The sequence below is a fragment of the Nesoenas mayeri genome (genome assembly GCF_963082525.1).
Source record: "Nesoenas mayeri genome assembly, chromosome: 1".
Classification (NCBI taxonomy): domain Eukaryota; kingdom Metazoa; phylum Chordata; class Aves; order Columbiformes; family Columbidae; genus Nesoenas; species Nesoenas mayeri.
The window spans coordinates 1,900,727-1,914,506 of NC_137541.1; the positions used below are offsets into that span (position 1 = coordinate 1,900,727).

The 13,780-nt window shown below is 52.8% G+C and overlaps 1 protein-coding gene across 1 annotated transcript; it reads left to right on the forward strand.

Annotated features, from left to right (window-relative positions):
• Positions 1-45: 45 nt before the first annotated feature.
• Positions 46-10,423, forward strand: LOC308049984 (carboxypeptidase A2-like; the record flags this gene model as incomplete). The annotated part of the gene is made up of 21 exons (XM_080359891.1): positions 46-110; positions 540-621; positions 1,506-1,640; positions 1,785-1,883; positions 2,864-2,965; positions 3,040-3,141; positions 3,358-3,468; positions 4,028-4,118; positions 4,250-4,449; positions 4,751-4,835; positions 4,917-5,097; positions 6,780-6,861; positions 7,072-7,206; positions 7,284-7,385; positions 7,530-7,631; positions 7,709-7,810; positions 7,932-8,042; positions 8,265-8,355; positions 8,721-8,920; positions 10,033-10,117; positions 10,236-10,423. The coding sequence occupies 21 exons, from the start codon at positions 46-48 to the stop codon at positions 10,421-10,423; spliced, it is 2,451 nt and encodes an 816-aa protein (XP_080216017.1).
• Positions 10,424-13,780: the final 3,357 nt, after the last annotated feature.

The following is a 13,780-nucleotide window of genomic DNA, read 5'->3' on the forward strand; positions in this document are numbered from 1 at the left end:
GTATATACGTCCTTGGGGGCTGAGGCTCGTCTGCACCCACTCACCATGAGGATCCTCCTGGTTTTTGCCGCCCTCGTGGCAGCCGCCCGCAGCGAGAAGCTTTTCACGGGGTGAGTCCTGCTGAAAACAGGGGGTGGTGGGTCACCCTGCTTGGAGACAGGGATTGGACTGATATCCAGCCTTGTTCATCCTCCTTTGGGGTCAGTGATGAGGGTAACATCCCAAAGGAGGGAAATCCATCAGCTTTTGATGCATTATTAGTTTAGATTTGATCTGGGGAACAATTTCTTCCCCAAAGGGCTGTGGGGCATTGGAACAGGCTGCCCAGGGCAGTGCTGGAGTCACCATCCCTGGAGGGTTGGACAGACGGACATGAGGTTCTCAGGACATGGGGCAGTGCCAGGGTGGGTTAACGGTTGGACTTGATGATCTCGAGGGTCTTTTCCAACCAAAACGATTTGATGATTCTATGAACAGCTCCTTCCCCACTCATCCTGTAATCCCTCCCCCATGTCCTGATGTCTCTGCTTCCCTTACAGGGACCAGGTTCTCCGCATCACGGCCAGCGATGAGGAGCAGATCACCCAGCTCAGGGCCCTCGGGGAGCAGGCAGAGCTGCAGGTGAGTGCGATGGGGCCTTGAGCTCCCTCCAGCATTAAACAAACCCTGATGACATCCAGGGCTCCCTCCTCCTTTTGGCCCATTCAATTTTCCTTCCCATTTTGGGTACGTTTAATTTATATGTAAATTGAGGACAAGTCTTATGAGGAGCGGCTGAGGGACCTGGGGGGTTCAGCTGGAGAACAGGAGCTGAGGGGAGACCTTCTGATCTCTGAACTGCCTGAAAGGAGCTTGGAGCCAGGGAGGTCGGGCTCTGCTCCCCAGGAACAAGCGCCAGGAACAGAGGAAACGGCCTCAAGTTGCGCCAGGGGAGGTTGAGGTTGGATGTGGGGAACAATTTCTTCCCCAAAGGGCTGTGGGGCATTGGAACAGGCTGCCCAGGGCAGTGCTGGAGTCACCATCCCTGCAGGGCTGGACAGACGGAGATGAGGTTCTCAGGACCTGGGGCAGTGCTGGGGGTGGGTTAACAGTTGGACTCGATGATCTTGAGGGGCTTTTCCAACTAAAATAGTTCTGTGATTCTATTCTATAATCTGCATCACAAAGCTGATGTAAGGAGATACTTCTATTGAATTAAAAAGCAAAACTAGCACACGGCACCCCCAGTGTCTCATCATTTCTGCTCAGATCACAGAAACTCCTCATTCAAAGGGATGTTTGCAACTAAGTGACTTGCAATGAAAAACATTTATGTAGAAGATCCATTGAGGGAGGCAAAGGGACCTTGACCCTTCCTGGTACCCACACACGTCCCCAAACTTGTCCAAAGACCTTTTAAAATCCTTCAGTGGAAACTCTTATGAGAGCCTTTTCGGTGCTGGGGAGCTCAGCAGATGAGCACCAGCACAGGACAGGGCCAAGCTCTCTCCTCTCCTCCACACCAGGTTGACTTTTGGCATCACCCCACCAGCCCTGGCCACCCGGCCGACCTGCGGGTGCCCTTCTCCAGCCTCCCAGCTGTCAAAACCTTCCTGGAGTCCAACAACATCTCCTACAGCATCATGATCGAGGATGTGCAGGTAAGGACTGCGGTGGGGAGCAGCGGCTCAGTCCCAATAGAAGGTCCAAAAAGTTGTAAAACAGGAGGACACAGAAGGAAAACCCAACCCCCTGTGCCTTCCAGCCTGTTTGTAGTTGGTGGTTTTTTTCTTCCTCCTAAACAGGAATTGTTGGACGAGGAAAAGAGAACCATGGTGAAGTCGAGGAGGATAGAGAGGAGCACCAGCACGTTCGATTTTGCCTCTTACCACACAATAGACGAGGTACTTTGCTCTGCAGCACATTCGCTTCATCTCGCTGAGGGTCATGCTCAGCCTGTGCTGTGGTTGGATCCACGTGGTGACATTCGTAGTGGCAGCAAGACCCCCTGGGACATGTCTCTGCTCCTTGGGTGGAGGTTTTAGCTGATCCAGGAGACCGGGCATCCCTCCATGTGCAGCGTGGCCTGTCCCAGCGCCTTCCCACCTCACTGGATCTTGATCTCTAATGACAAGAAAGGCCTTGAGGTGCAGGAGCGAGTGGAGAGAAGGGAACGGAGCTGGTGAGGGGCTGGAGCACAAGTGTGATGGAGCGGCTGAGGGACCTGGGGGGTTCAGCTGGAGAACAGGAGCTGAGGGGAGACCTTCTGAGCTCTGAACTGCCTGAAAGGAGCTTGGAGCCAGGGGGGTCGGGCTCTGCTCCCCAGGAACAAGCGCCAGGAGCAGAGGAAACGGCCTCAAGTTGCGCCAGGGGAGGTTGAGGTTGGATGTGGGGAACAATTTCTTCCCCAAAGGGCTGTGGGGCATTGGAACAGGCTGCCCAGGGCAGTGCTGGAGTCACCATCCCTGGAGGGCTGGACAGACGGACATGAGGTTCTCAGGACATGGGGCAGTGCCAGGGGTGGGTTAACAGTTGGACTTGATGATCTTGAGTGTTTTTTCCAACCAAACTGATTTGATGATCTTCAGCTTCATTTTGGGGGGTCAAACCCTGTTGCTTGGAGCCCGGTGGGTGGCTGATGGAGGTTGTGATGGTGTTGGGGGATCTCTAGGCTTTTTTCCCCCCTCATCATTCATCTGCTTTTGCAAAAACCTTTGCCATATGAACCTCTCTACTTGCACAAAGGTCCAAGCACTTGGTCTTCCTCAGGGAAGAACCTGTTCTTCTCCAGAGGAGCTCTGCATGTTGTGTCTGATGCTGGATACACTAAATATCAAAAGGAAAGTGAGGGTGAGCCTCGTGATTCAGCCCCTGTTCCTTTCAGATCTACAACTGGATGGACATGCTGGTGGAGGATCATCCCAACCTTGTTAGCAAGATCCAGATCGGGCAGAGCTATGAGAACAGACCCCTGCAGGTGCTGAAGGTGGGTACCAGGGTCACCTTCACCTTGCCCAGCCCTGGGAGAATACGAGGCCGAAATCCACTTTCTCCATCCAGTTCAGCACCGGGGGTTCGAATCGTTCGGCCATTTGGTTGGACACTGGCATCCACCCGCGGGAATGGATCACCCAAGCCACCGGCATCTGGACAGCCAACAAGGTAACCACGTGCTCTGGAACACCAGTTCTTACCCCGCCCTGCCATGCTGCTCAGTTGTGTCCCTTGTCCCCAAGGGCTACCGAGCTGGACGGGGCTCTGAGCAACCTGGTCTGGGTGAAGATGTCCCTGCTTGTGGCAGGGGTGGGACTGGATGAGTTTTGAAGGTCCCTTCCAACCCAAACTCTTCTATGATCTCCCACTCTCCTCCCCATGGAGATTGCCAAGGAGTACGGCCAGGACCCCTCTGTCACTGCCATCCTGGACAGCATGGACATCTTCTTTGAGATTGTCACCAATCCTGATGGCTTTGTCTTCACCCACAGCTCTGTGAGTGCAGGGACACTGTGGGGTGTGGGGGACATGTCCCTGCACTTGTCTCCAGCACCCTTGGCTGGTCATGGTTTTTGAGCGGTGAGGAATGACTTCTGAGCAGGGTCTGTTGTGACAGGAAAGGGGTGATGGTTTTAAATTAAAGGAGGGAGATTCAGGCTGGACATGAGGAAGAAACTGTTGGCCCTGAGGGTGGTGAGAGCCTGGCCCAGGTTGGCCAGAGAGGTGGTGGATGGACCATCCCTGGAGACATCCCAGGCCAGGCTGGACGGGGCTCTGAGCAACCTGAGCTGGTGATGTCCCTGCTCATGGCAGGGGGGGAACTGGGGGAGCTTTGAAGGCCCCTTCCAACCCAAACCCTTCCAAGATTCTACAAATGCAACCTCCACCTCTTCAACTCAACCTCCCCTACCCAAACCTCAACCTCTTCAACCTCCTTGACCCAACTTCAACCCCACCTCAACCTGAGCTGGTGAAGATGTCCCTGCTCATGGCAGGGGTGGCACTGGATGAGCTTTGAAGGTCCTTTGCAACCCAAATTATTCTATGATTCTAGGACCGCCTGTGGCGCAAGACAAGGTCCATCAATGCCAGCTCCCCCTGTGTCGGCGTGGACCCCAACCGAAACTGGGATGCTGGCTTTGGAGGTGAGAGCTGGGCCACCAGGTCCCCACATTGGGCATCACTTGTGCCTCAAAGCGTTGAAGTTTCCTGCTAGAGGAGAGATACCCGGGGGCTACAAACCTTTCCTCAGGGACACCTCTCTGCATGGTCCCAGGCCCCGGTGCCAGCAGCGACCCCTGCTCCGAGACCTACCATGGCCCTTACGCCCACTCCGAAAGTGAAGTAAAAGCCCTCGCAGACTTCATCCTTGGCCACGGGAACGTGAAATCAGTCATCTCCATCCACAGCTACTCCCAGATGCTGCTTTTCCCCTACGGCTACAAGACAGCACCCGTGCCCAACCACCAGGAAATGGTGAGATGGCCCCAAAATGTAGATGTGGGGCTGTGAGCACCAGCCTTGCTGGAAAAGTCAGGTCAGATCATCCCAGCACCCTCCCTGCTCCTCCCGTGAGATACAACCTGCACGTTGGAGCCCATCACTTGGTTCTTGGAGGGAGGGCAGTTGCAAGATGTACCTCCCATCCATCAAAAATTAAGGGTGTTTTGGGGAAAAGCAAGAGCAGAAGGGGCTCTAGACCCTGCTGCCCCCTGTTTTCTGTTGCCCAAAGGTCTTGGCCCACCAGTTATCACCACTTGTGGGCTCTTCCTTGCAGAACGAACTGGCTAAAAAGGCGGTGAGCGACTTGGCCGCCGTGTACGGGACAAAATACACCTATGGCAGCATCGCGGAGACCATCTGTAAGTGTCCCTCATCCCGTGGTGTCGTGTCCACCACGAACACTCAGCGTTGGGGTCACATCTCCCCTCTTCTCCCCACAGACGCAGCAGATGGCACCGCCGTCGACTGGGCCTACGACAACGGGGTGAAATATTCCTTCACCTTCGAGCTGAGGGACTCGGGACGTTACGGTTTCCTGCTGCCCAGCTCGCAGATCATCCCCACCGCTACCGAGACCTGGCCGGCGCTGTTGGACATCATGCTCCACGTCCTGGAGCATCCGTACTGAACCTGGTGTTCCCTACAAAATCACTTTGTCTCAATAAATAATGCCGGAGAGTTTAGGGTTTAAGGCTGGCACCTGTATTTTTTCCGTGCTAGATTTCAAAGAAATGGTGAAAAAGGATCCCCAGCCCTACAGGTTTATTCTTCCCCTGTGCCTTTGACCCTGCAAGTTCCCATCTATTGGGGACAACAGCCCTGAAGGACTTGGGAAGGGATGGGTGGTTTTTGGGCAACTTTGTTCCATTGTCACAGTATCACAGTATCACAGTATGTTTGGGATTGGAAGGGACCTCAAAAGATCATCTAGTCCAATCCCCCTGCTGGAGCAGGAACGCCTAGGTGAGGTTGCACAGGAACATGTCCAGGTGGGTCTTGAATGTCTCCAGAGAAGGAGACTCCACAACCCCCCTGGGAAGCCTGTTCCAGTGCTTTGTCACCCTTACTGTCCCTTCCCTGGGGCTGAGAGAGGTGACACCGGGCACCCTCAGGGCCATCGCTGCTGCAAAGCACTTCCAGGTATTTGCTGTTTTATTTTTGCCACCAGGGATGATCGTCACCTGCTCTGACCTCTGTCCTGTGATGGCCTTTAAACCAATTTCCGTGCCAGCAACACCATGGCCACAGTTTAGGCATCCAGCTCGCTGAGCCCCCCCTGCCAAAATTCACAGACAATCATGGAATCATTTTGGTTGGAATACACGTTCAAGATCAAGTTCAACCATTAAGCCACCCCTGTCCCTGCCCCATGTCCCTGAGAACCTCATGTCCGTCTGTCTTAACCCTCCAGGGCTGGTGACTCCAGCACTGCCCTGGGCAGCCTGTTCCAATGCCCCACAGCCCTTTGGGGAAGAAATTGTTCCCACATCCAACCTCAGCCTCCCCTGGCGCAACTTGAGGCCGTTTCCTCTGCTCCTGGCGCTTGTTCCTGGGGAGCAGAGCCCGACCCCCCTGGCTCCAAGCTCCTTTCAGGCAGTTCAGAGATCAGAAGGTCTCCCCTCAGCTCCTGTTCTCCAGCTGAACCCCCCAGGTCCCTCAGCCGCTCCATCACACTTGTGCTCCAGCCCCTTCCCCAGCTTCACCACATCTCACGTTCTTCTCAGCCCAGTTTAACGCTTCTCCTCCTCACAGCTCCGTGGGCAGTGGGATCTTGTCACATCATCAACTCTTGCATCACCAGTGGGTGAGTCTGCAACAGCTCTGGCCGGTTCCCAGGACAAGTTTAGCCAGGACCAGGAGTGCTGCAGATTGGAGGACAGTGGTGTCCAGCCTTTCGTGGTGCCCAACCTTGGCCGGGTCAGCCGGAGCCTTCCCATGGCCCTGGGAAAGGGGACACCTGGGGGTCACCATCCCTATGGGATTTAAGAGGCTTCGGGTTGCTGTTGGGACACAGAACAGGCTCTTTCCAGTGACCATGAGGGTCCTCGTCCTGTTGGCTGCCCTGGTGGCAGTGGCCACCAGCACCGAGACTTTTGTTGGGTAGGGGGTCTGGCTGGCGGGGGGGTGGCCGGGATGGGGATGGTGGCACCGGTTGGGACGGAAGGAGCTGGTTCAGCCCTGAGGGGACAAAGACACCCAGTGCAAATCCCCAGGGTGGGGGGTTGGATGGAGTGGGGGTTAAGCTGGACCTACAGAGGCCAGAGCTTGGCCCCGTGCCCCCCCAGCACCCGCTGATCCCGCAGGCACCAGGTGCTGCGCATCGTCCCCACCACCCATGAGGAGCTGCAGAAGGTGCAGGAGCTGCAAGACCTCGAGGATCTGCAGGTACGGGGTGAAGCGGCGGCGGCGGCTTTTGGGGACACCCCCAAGCCCATGTCACTTACTTTTCAACCCCCCAAGCCACACTGCAAAGCAGGGATGGGGCTGGATGGGGGACAATGGGGACAAACGGGTGATACACAAGTGAGAAGCTGGTGCAGGGGGGGCAGCAAAAGGTCGGATGCAACCCCCGCGTTTTGATTCCTCCCCTTCCAGCTGGATTTCTGGCTGGGACCCCGTGGGCCTGGGCACCCCGTTGATATCCGGGTGCCCCTACCCAGCCTGCAGCCCCTCAAAGCCCACCTGGAGTCCAACGGCATCTCCTACTCCATCATGATCAAGGACGTGCAGGTCAGCGGAGGTGGGGGAGACGTGGGGGTCTCGGGGTGGTGGAGGACGAGGTCTCATCCTGACCCCCCATCACCCAGGCGCTGGTGGACCGTGAGAAGAAGGAGATGCTTCGTACCCGCCGCTGGTTGCCACTTTCCACCAGCACCTTCAACTATGACTCCTACCACACCTTGGCTGAGGTGAGAAAAAGACCCAAGATCCAGGGCGTTTTAGGGGAAAAAATGACATCTTGGAATTGCTCTCGCAAAGCCCTTCGCTCCACGAGCAGCAAGGGCAGCGGATGAGCCAGGCGTGACCCCCCAAACCCTTGTCCCCACCTCCAGATTTATGACTTCATTGACCTGCTGGTGGCTGAGAATCCCAACCTGGTCAGCAAACTTGAGATCGGGCAGTCAACGGAGAATCGGCCCCTCTATGTGCTCAAGGTGAGGATTTGGAGTTCGGGGGGTGGCCAGAGAGGGGACAGGGACAAAGCTGAACCCCCCCATCTCTGCTCTTCCAGTTCAGCAAAGGGGGGACGAACCGTCCAGCCATCTGGATCGACACCGGCATCCACTCCCGAGAATGGGTGACACAAGCCAGCGGCATCTGGTTCGCCAAGAAGGTACCGGCACCTCCTGGCCATGCCTGATGTCCCCAAAGGGCCACGAGGTCCTGCAGCCACTATGGTGGCCAACCCCATGGAGGGACAGTCATCCAGAACCCCAAACCGCCATCCTCTCTAGATTGTCTCAGACCATGAGCAAGATGAAGGTCTGGCCTCCATCCTGAACGAGATGGACATCTTCCTGGAGATCGTCACCAACCCTGATGGCTTCGCCTTCACCCACAGCCAGGTATCACCCCGGCTTTCCTCACCCTCACCATGCTGGATGGGGATGAGGAGCATCTCCATCCTGCACATGGAGGTCTCCAAAAGCTCAAATCCTCCTTGTCTACATTTCCACGGGGTGGGAAGGGAACCACCGGGACCCTTTAGACACCCCAGATGGCAGCCCTGTGCCTGCTAGAGGCTGGTGGAGCTCTGGCCACCAGCTGAGATGGCTCCATCCTTCCAGAACCGCATGTGGAGAAAGACCAGGTCCCGGCACTCGAGCTCCGCTTGCATCGGTGTGGACCCCAACCGCAACTGGGACGCAGGTTTCGGAGGTCAGAGCTCTCCCCTTGCTCCCACGGAGGGGTTCTGCCCCCCAGGTGGAGGTTCTGAGGCCTCTTCTGTCCCAGAAAGATCCACTGGTGTCCCCTGGGGAAGAGATGGGATTTGCTCTTTGTGTCAGAGACGTGGGTTTGGGCTCCACCAGGGCTTTGCCATCCCCTAGTGACCAGCATGGTGGGGACCACAAAAGAAAACCATCATAAAACATCTCGGAGGAGCCCCACGAGGGTTCCTTGAAGGGTGGGAAAAGCTCTTGGGCTTGGAAATAGTAAACACCCTTTGACCTTGTGACTCTCTGAGCCACCCAACTGCCACCAAAGCCACTAAACACCCACGCTGTGCTTTGACGTCCCCACAGGGATCGGCTCCAGCTCGAACCCCTGCTCGGAGACGTACCACGGACCCTACGCCAACTCGGAGCCCGAGGTGAAGGCCATCGTGGACTTCGTGAAGAACCATGGGAACATCAAGGCTTTCATCTCCATCCACAGCTACTCCCAGCTCCTGCTCTACCCCTACGGCTACACCAGCACCCCAGCGCCCGACCACCAGGAACTGGTAGGGTGATTTGGAGGTTTGAAGGGGGGTGGGATGACGTGAGGCTGTTCTTCTCCTACACAGAGGACCAACCTCCATCATAAAATTAGGAGCATTTTCACAGAATCCCAGAATGTCAGGGGTTGGAAGGGCCCTGGAAAGCTCATCCAGTGCAATCCCCCCATGGAGCAGGAATACCCAGATGAGGTTACACAGGAAGGTGTCCAGGCGGGTTGGAATGTCTGCACAGAAGGAGACTCCACAACCCCCTTGGGCAGCCTGGGCCAGGCTCTGCCACCCTCACTGGGAACAAGTTTCTTCTCATATTTGAGTGGAACCTCCTGTGTTCCAGTTTGCACCCATTGCCCCTTGTCCTGTCCCTGGTTGTCACTGAGAAGAGCCTGGCTCCATCCTCCTGACACTCACCCTTTATATATCTGTAACCATGAATGAGGTCACCCCTCAGTGTCCTCTTGTCCAGCTCCAGAGCCCCAGCTCCCTCAGCCTTTCCTCACACGGGAGATGCTCCACTCCCTCCAGCATCTTTGTTGCCCTGCGCTGGACTCTCTGCAGCAGTTCCCTGTCCTGCTGGAACTGAGGGGCCACAACTGGATACAAGATTCCAGGTGTGGTCTCCCCAGGGCAGAGCAGAGGGGCAGGAGAACCTCTCTGACCTACTGACCACCCCCTTCTAACCCACCCCAGGTCCCATTGGCTTCCTGGCCACAAGGGCCCAGTGCTGGCTCATGACTTATTTTGTTTGGTAAAGACCTTTAAGATCATCAAGTCCAACCATAACCCACCCCTGTCCCTGCCCCATGTCCTGAGAACCTCATGTCCGTCTGTCCAGCCCTCCAGGGCTGGTGACTCCAGCACTGCCCTGGGCAGCCTGTTCCAATGCCCCACAGCCCTTTGGGGAAGAAATTGTTGCTAATATTACGCACTGTGGAGGAGACACAAGTTGTGAAGAAGCCCTGGCTCTTCTGCCACCCCGGGGACTCCCTCAGGCCAAGGCTACTGAGCTCTGGCATCATTTTTTGCCAGTGACACAAACAAAAAAACCCTCTCCTGGAGCCTCTATCCTGCAGGTTTTCCCCTTTTCTGTCTCATTTCTCTCTCCTGTGTGTTCCCAGCACCAGATTTCCGAGCAGGCAGTGGCAGCTCTGGCTTCTCTCTATGGCACTGACTTTGAATACGGCAGCATCTACTCCACCATCTGTGAGTAACAGGGGGTAGCGGCGCCCCAAAAATAACCCCAAACCACCCCTTGGCTTAGACAAAAACATCCCGGACGCAAAGTGACTGAATATTTCGTATCCCTCCCGTTGTTTTCCAGACCCAGCGAGCGGCTCGACCGTGGACTGGACGTACAACCAGGGCATCAAATACTCCTTCACCTTCGAGCTGCGGGACACGGGGCGTTACGGGTTCCTCCTCCCGGCCTCTCAGATCGTCCCCACCGCCCAGGAGACGTGGCTGGCGCTCAGGGTCATCATGCAGCATGCGCGGGACCATCCATACTGACCACGATCCGGGGCCGAATCACCTGGATTGGGGGGAAAAAGAGCGAAATAAATAAATATAAAGAAAGATGAGAAATGCTTTTTGTTGGTTTTGCGGCGAAAAGCTTTTTTCGGAGGCTGACTCAGCGCCAACACCCTGTTTCCCCAAAAATAAGCCCTACCCCGAAAATAAGCCCTACCCTGAAAATAAGCCCCAGGGTGATTTTTCAGGATTTTTGAGGATGCTCCAAATATAAGCCCTACTCCAAAAATAAGCCCTACTTACAGTCCATTTAAAAAGTCAATTTAAATAGCGTAAATACATGTGAAAAAGTAAAACTAATCGGCGCTAGAACGCAGCAGGACAGATGTGACAGAATGTGATGACTTGACTGTATTTGAATAAATGTTGGGTTTTTTGTTCAAGAATAAATGTAGATTGTTGTTCATGGAAAAAAAATGAGACATCCCCTGACAATAAGCCCTAACGCATCTTTTGCAGCAAAAATTAATAGAAGACCCTGTCTTATTTTCGGGGGAACGGGGAATAAACAACACGTTGGCCCAGTGGCCCAAAAAGGGGATTAAAAAGGCATGAAAATGGTGTGATGTTAAATAAAAGGAGGTTGTTGGTTTTGCCTTTTCTCTGGTAAAGGTTGGAAGGGGAAGAGGTTCAGTTTGCCACTGAAAAAAGCCAAGTGGAGACCTCAGACATGGCAGCTGTGGGTTCTCATCGTCCCCGGTGCGCCCAGTGGCGCTGGGACATGACGCAATGGGGTTAATGTGGTTTATTTGACGTCTTTTTGTGGTTGAAAGGTCCTTCCTCAGGCCCTCGTTGTTGCTCGGATTTCACATGTGCCGCTCTGCGTTCTCCATGAGCTGTCAAAGCTCAAACTGACGAGAAACACTCATTCCTATGGTGCAATTGAATTTTTATTAAGTAAAACGATTAAAGCTCCCAGACTCTGCAGAGTTCGATTCTACCCACCAAACACCAGCAATTCAAAAGGCCACAAAACATCCAAATCCATCAAGATGATGGGAAAGTAGGTTCAGTTCTTCCTTCGACGCCGCAGACTGGGAGGATCTCAAACAATTCGGACAAGTTCTCCGTTTTCAATGATTTTTAACACAGATTTTACATTTGCCTCCTATGGCTGGAGAGTGGAAATCAGGAATTAAACCCAACCCAACGACCGCTACGCTCATCTGTGTTTAAACATGTATTTTATACATTTCCCAACTGAAAGATCTTCCGAGCACGTAATAAACGTCTCTCTTCACTTCCCCCTTGGGCACGTTCAGCTAAATCAACCCCATGATATTATTTCTCGGACAAGCAGCCCAGACAAGCTCCAAACTCAACTACTCAAGAGATGCCGTTTCATTTGATGTTTTTATTTCACGATGACATAAAACCAGAGGTGCCGTACTCAGGACATCAAGATTTCTGTGATGCTTCAGCACCAAACTCCTTTAAAATCTTTACTTAGCTTTTATTAATTTGATTAGGCCACCTCGTAGCATCGTCACTTCATAATTAAAACCTCAAGAGGCGAGTCAGCTTCCCAAGGCTGCGAGGGAAGAGTGTGGCCACAAGTCAGGTCCCTGTGGCTCCTATTTTGGGCTCATATCATTTAAATAAACGCACTTTTTTCCCTCAAAAAGTGATGCTGTCGTTCCATAGAACCGGTCTGACCTAGGACAAGCTACTTTGTTCAAAATAAATACACCTACAGCAAGAAATCTTCCAGAAATGGGAATTGAGGAGGAAGGTGAGAAAGCAGGAAGACACTGAGGTGCATCTGGCTACCTAAGGACGAGCTGAAATAAGATCTTGAGTTCTTTAATCTTCATACCTGACCAGCCCAACTCTTGTAGTACATACATACAACTCTTATAGTACATATGTACAACTTATAGTACATACATACAACTTATAGTACATACGTACGCAAACACACTCTCTCTGGCAACCCAGGACACATGCAATGGGTTGGAAGGGCCTTTGTGCAATGGGTTGGAAGGGCTGTTTATCCAAATTCAAGCTGGTTTGTACAACTCCAAGCATTCAAGGAGTTATTTTGGGGAAGCCAGGAGCTTTAAGTCACCCCCCTTTAATCAGATTTTTTTCCATTTAAAAATATAGATGTATATTTGAACACACAGGGGCACTCAGCTCTTCATTAAATACATTTTAAAATGCTAGTTATGCCTCGTATCCCTTGATTTTGGCCTCCAGGGGATCCCTATGGGTTTGTGCTGGTCGCATCGCTCGTCTCCAGAGAGAACCAAGGTTACGGGTCGCATCAAAATGACACCATCAGTCCCTGTATCAGCAATTTAAGATCTAAAGACTCGTAGAAACACAATAAACACGCTCAGGGATGTTGAATTTAAACTGTCAAAGTAGAAATTCTGTGCGATTTCTCTCACCTTGTCCTTTGGTTGGAATTATCCCCTGATAACACACACCATGGGCGAACTTTGGGGTCTGCAACTCTCTACCACTGGGTGTTTTCAGATAATTTCTGGGTCATGCAGCTAATACTGGTACAGTGGAAGCACTGATTTGATGAAAATGGTGATATTAATGTTATATTAAATCTTTAGTGACCAGATTCACAGTCCCTGCAAAGTTTTAGGGACATTGGTGAACTAGCGTAAGAAAACTTCCCTTCAGCCACCCAGACCTTAAAACAGCTCCTCCAAAAACACCGGCAAAGGTGTGGGAATAACTTTCCAGCTTCCATCAGGCCCTGGAACTGCTCTTTGCTGCTGCAAAAATACAGTTTAAGTAGCACAAAAGAGTTTTATGAAGCATTTTACCTTCTGCCTCCTCAGCTGGACTCGCAGCTGCTTCAAGGGAATCAATTTGTCAGCAGAAGAACAACCGGCTCTTCAATATATGTCGTATCTTTCCAGCACACTGCTCTAGAAAGTCAAAACATGAGCAAAGCACTGGTGCATAGATGAAATAACAAGAAAAGGGGCATGGCAGATGATTTTGCTTTAAGATATGTCGGTTAAAACGCTGCTCAGATCATTCAGTCTCATTTAGAACAAAAAAACCTCACCATGCAGTAGATCTTTAGAACCACGGCAAGGAACGAAGCAGAAAAAGCACAGTTAGAAGTGAAACCTTCCGGACAATAAGGGAGATCGGAGGGAAAACACGTATTTTCTCCTCTAGCTCACTTTGGAAAACACAGAAGTGTTCCACAAAGTGCCCATGAAGCAAACACGACTGTCAGGTTCCAGTGCCACACCGGGCGTTGTTTCCAAATCTTTATTACAAATACTTCAGTTCATTCACATCAATTAAAAGAAACCAAAAACGTAGGGAATCCTCTCCCCAACACTTTTGTGAGTTGCTGAA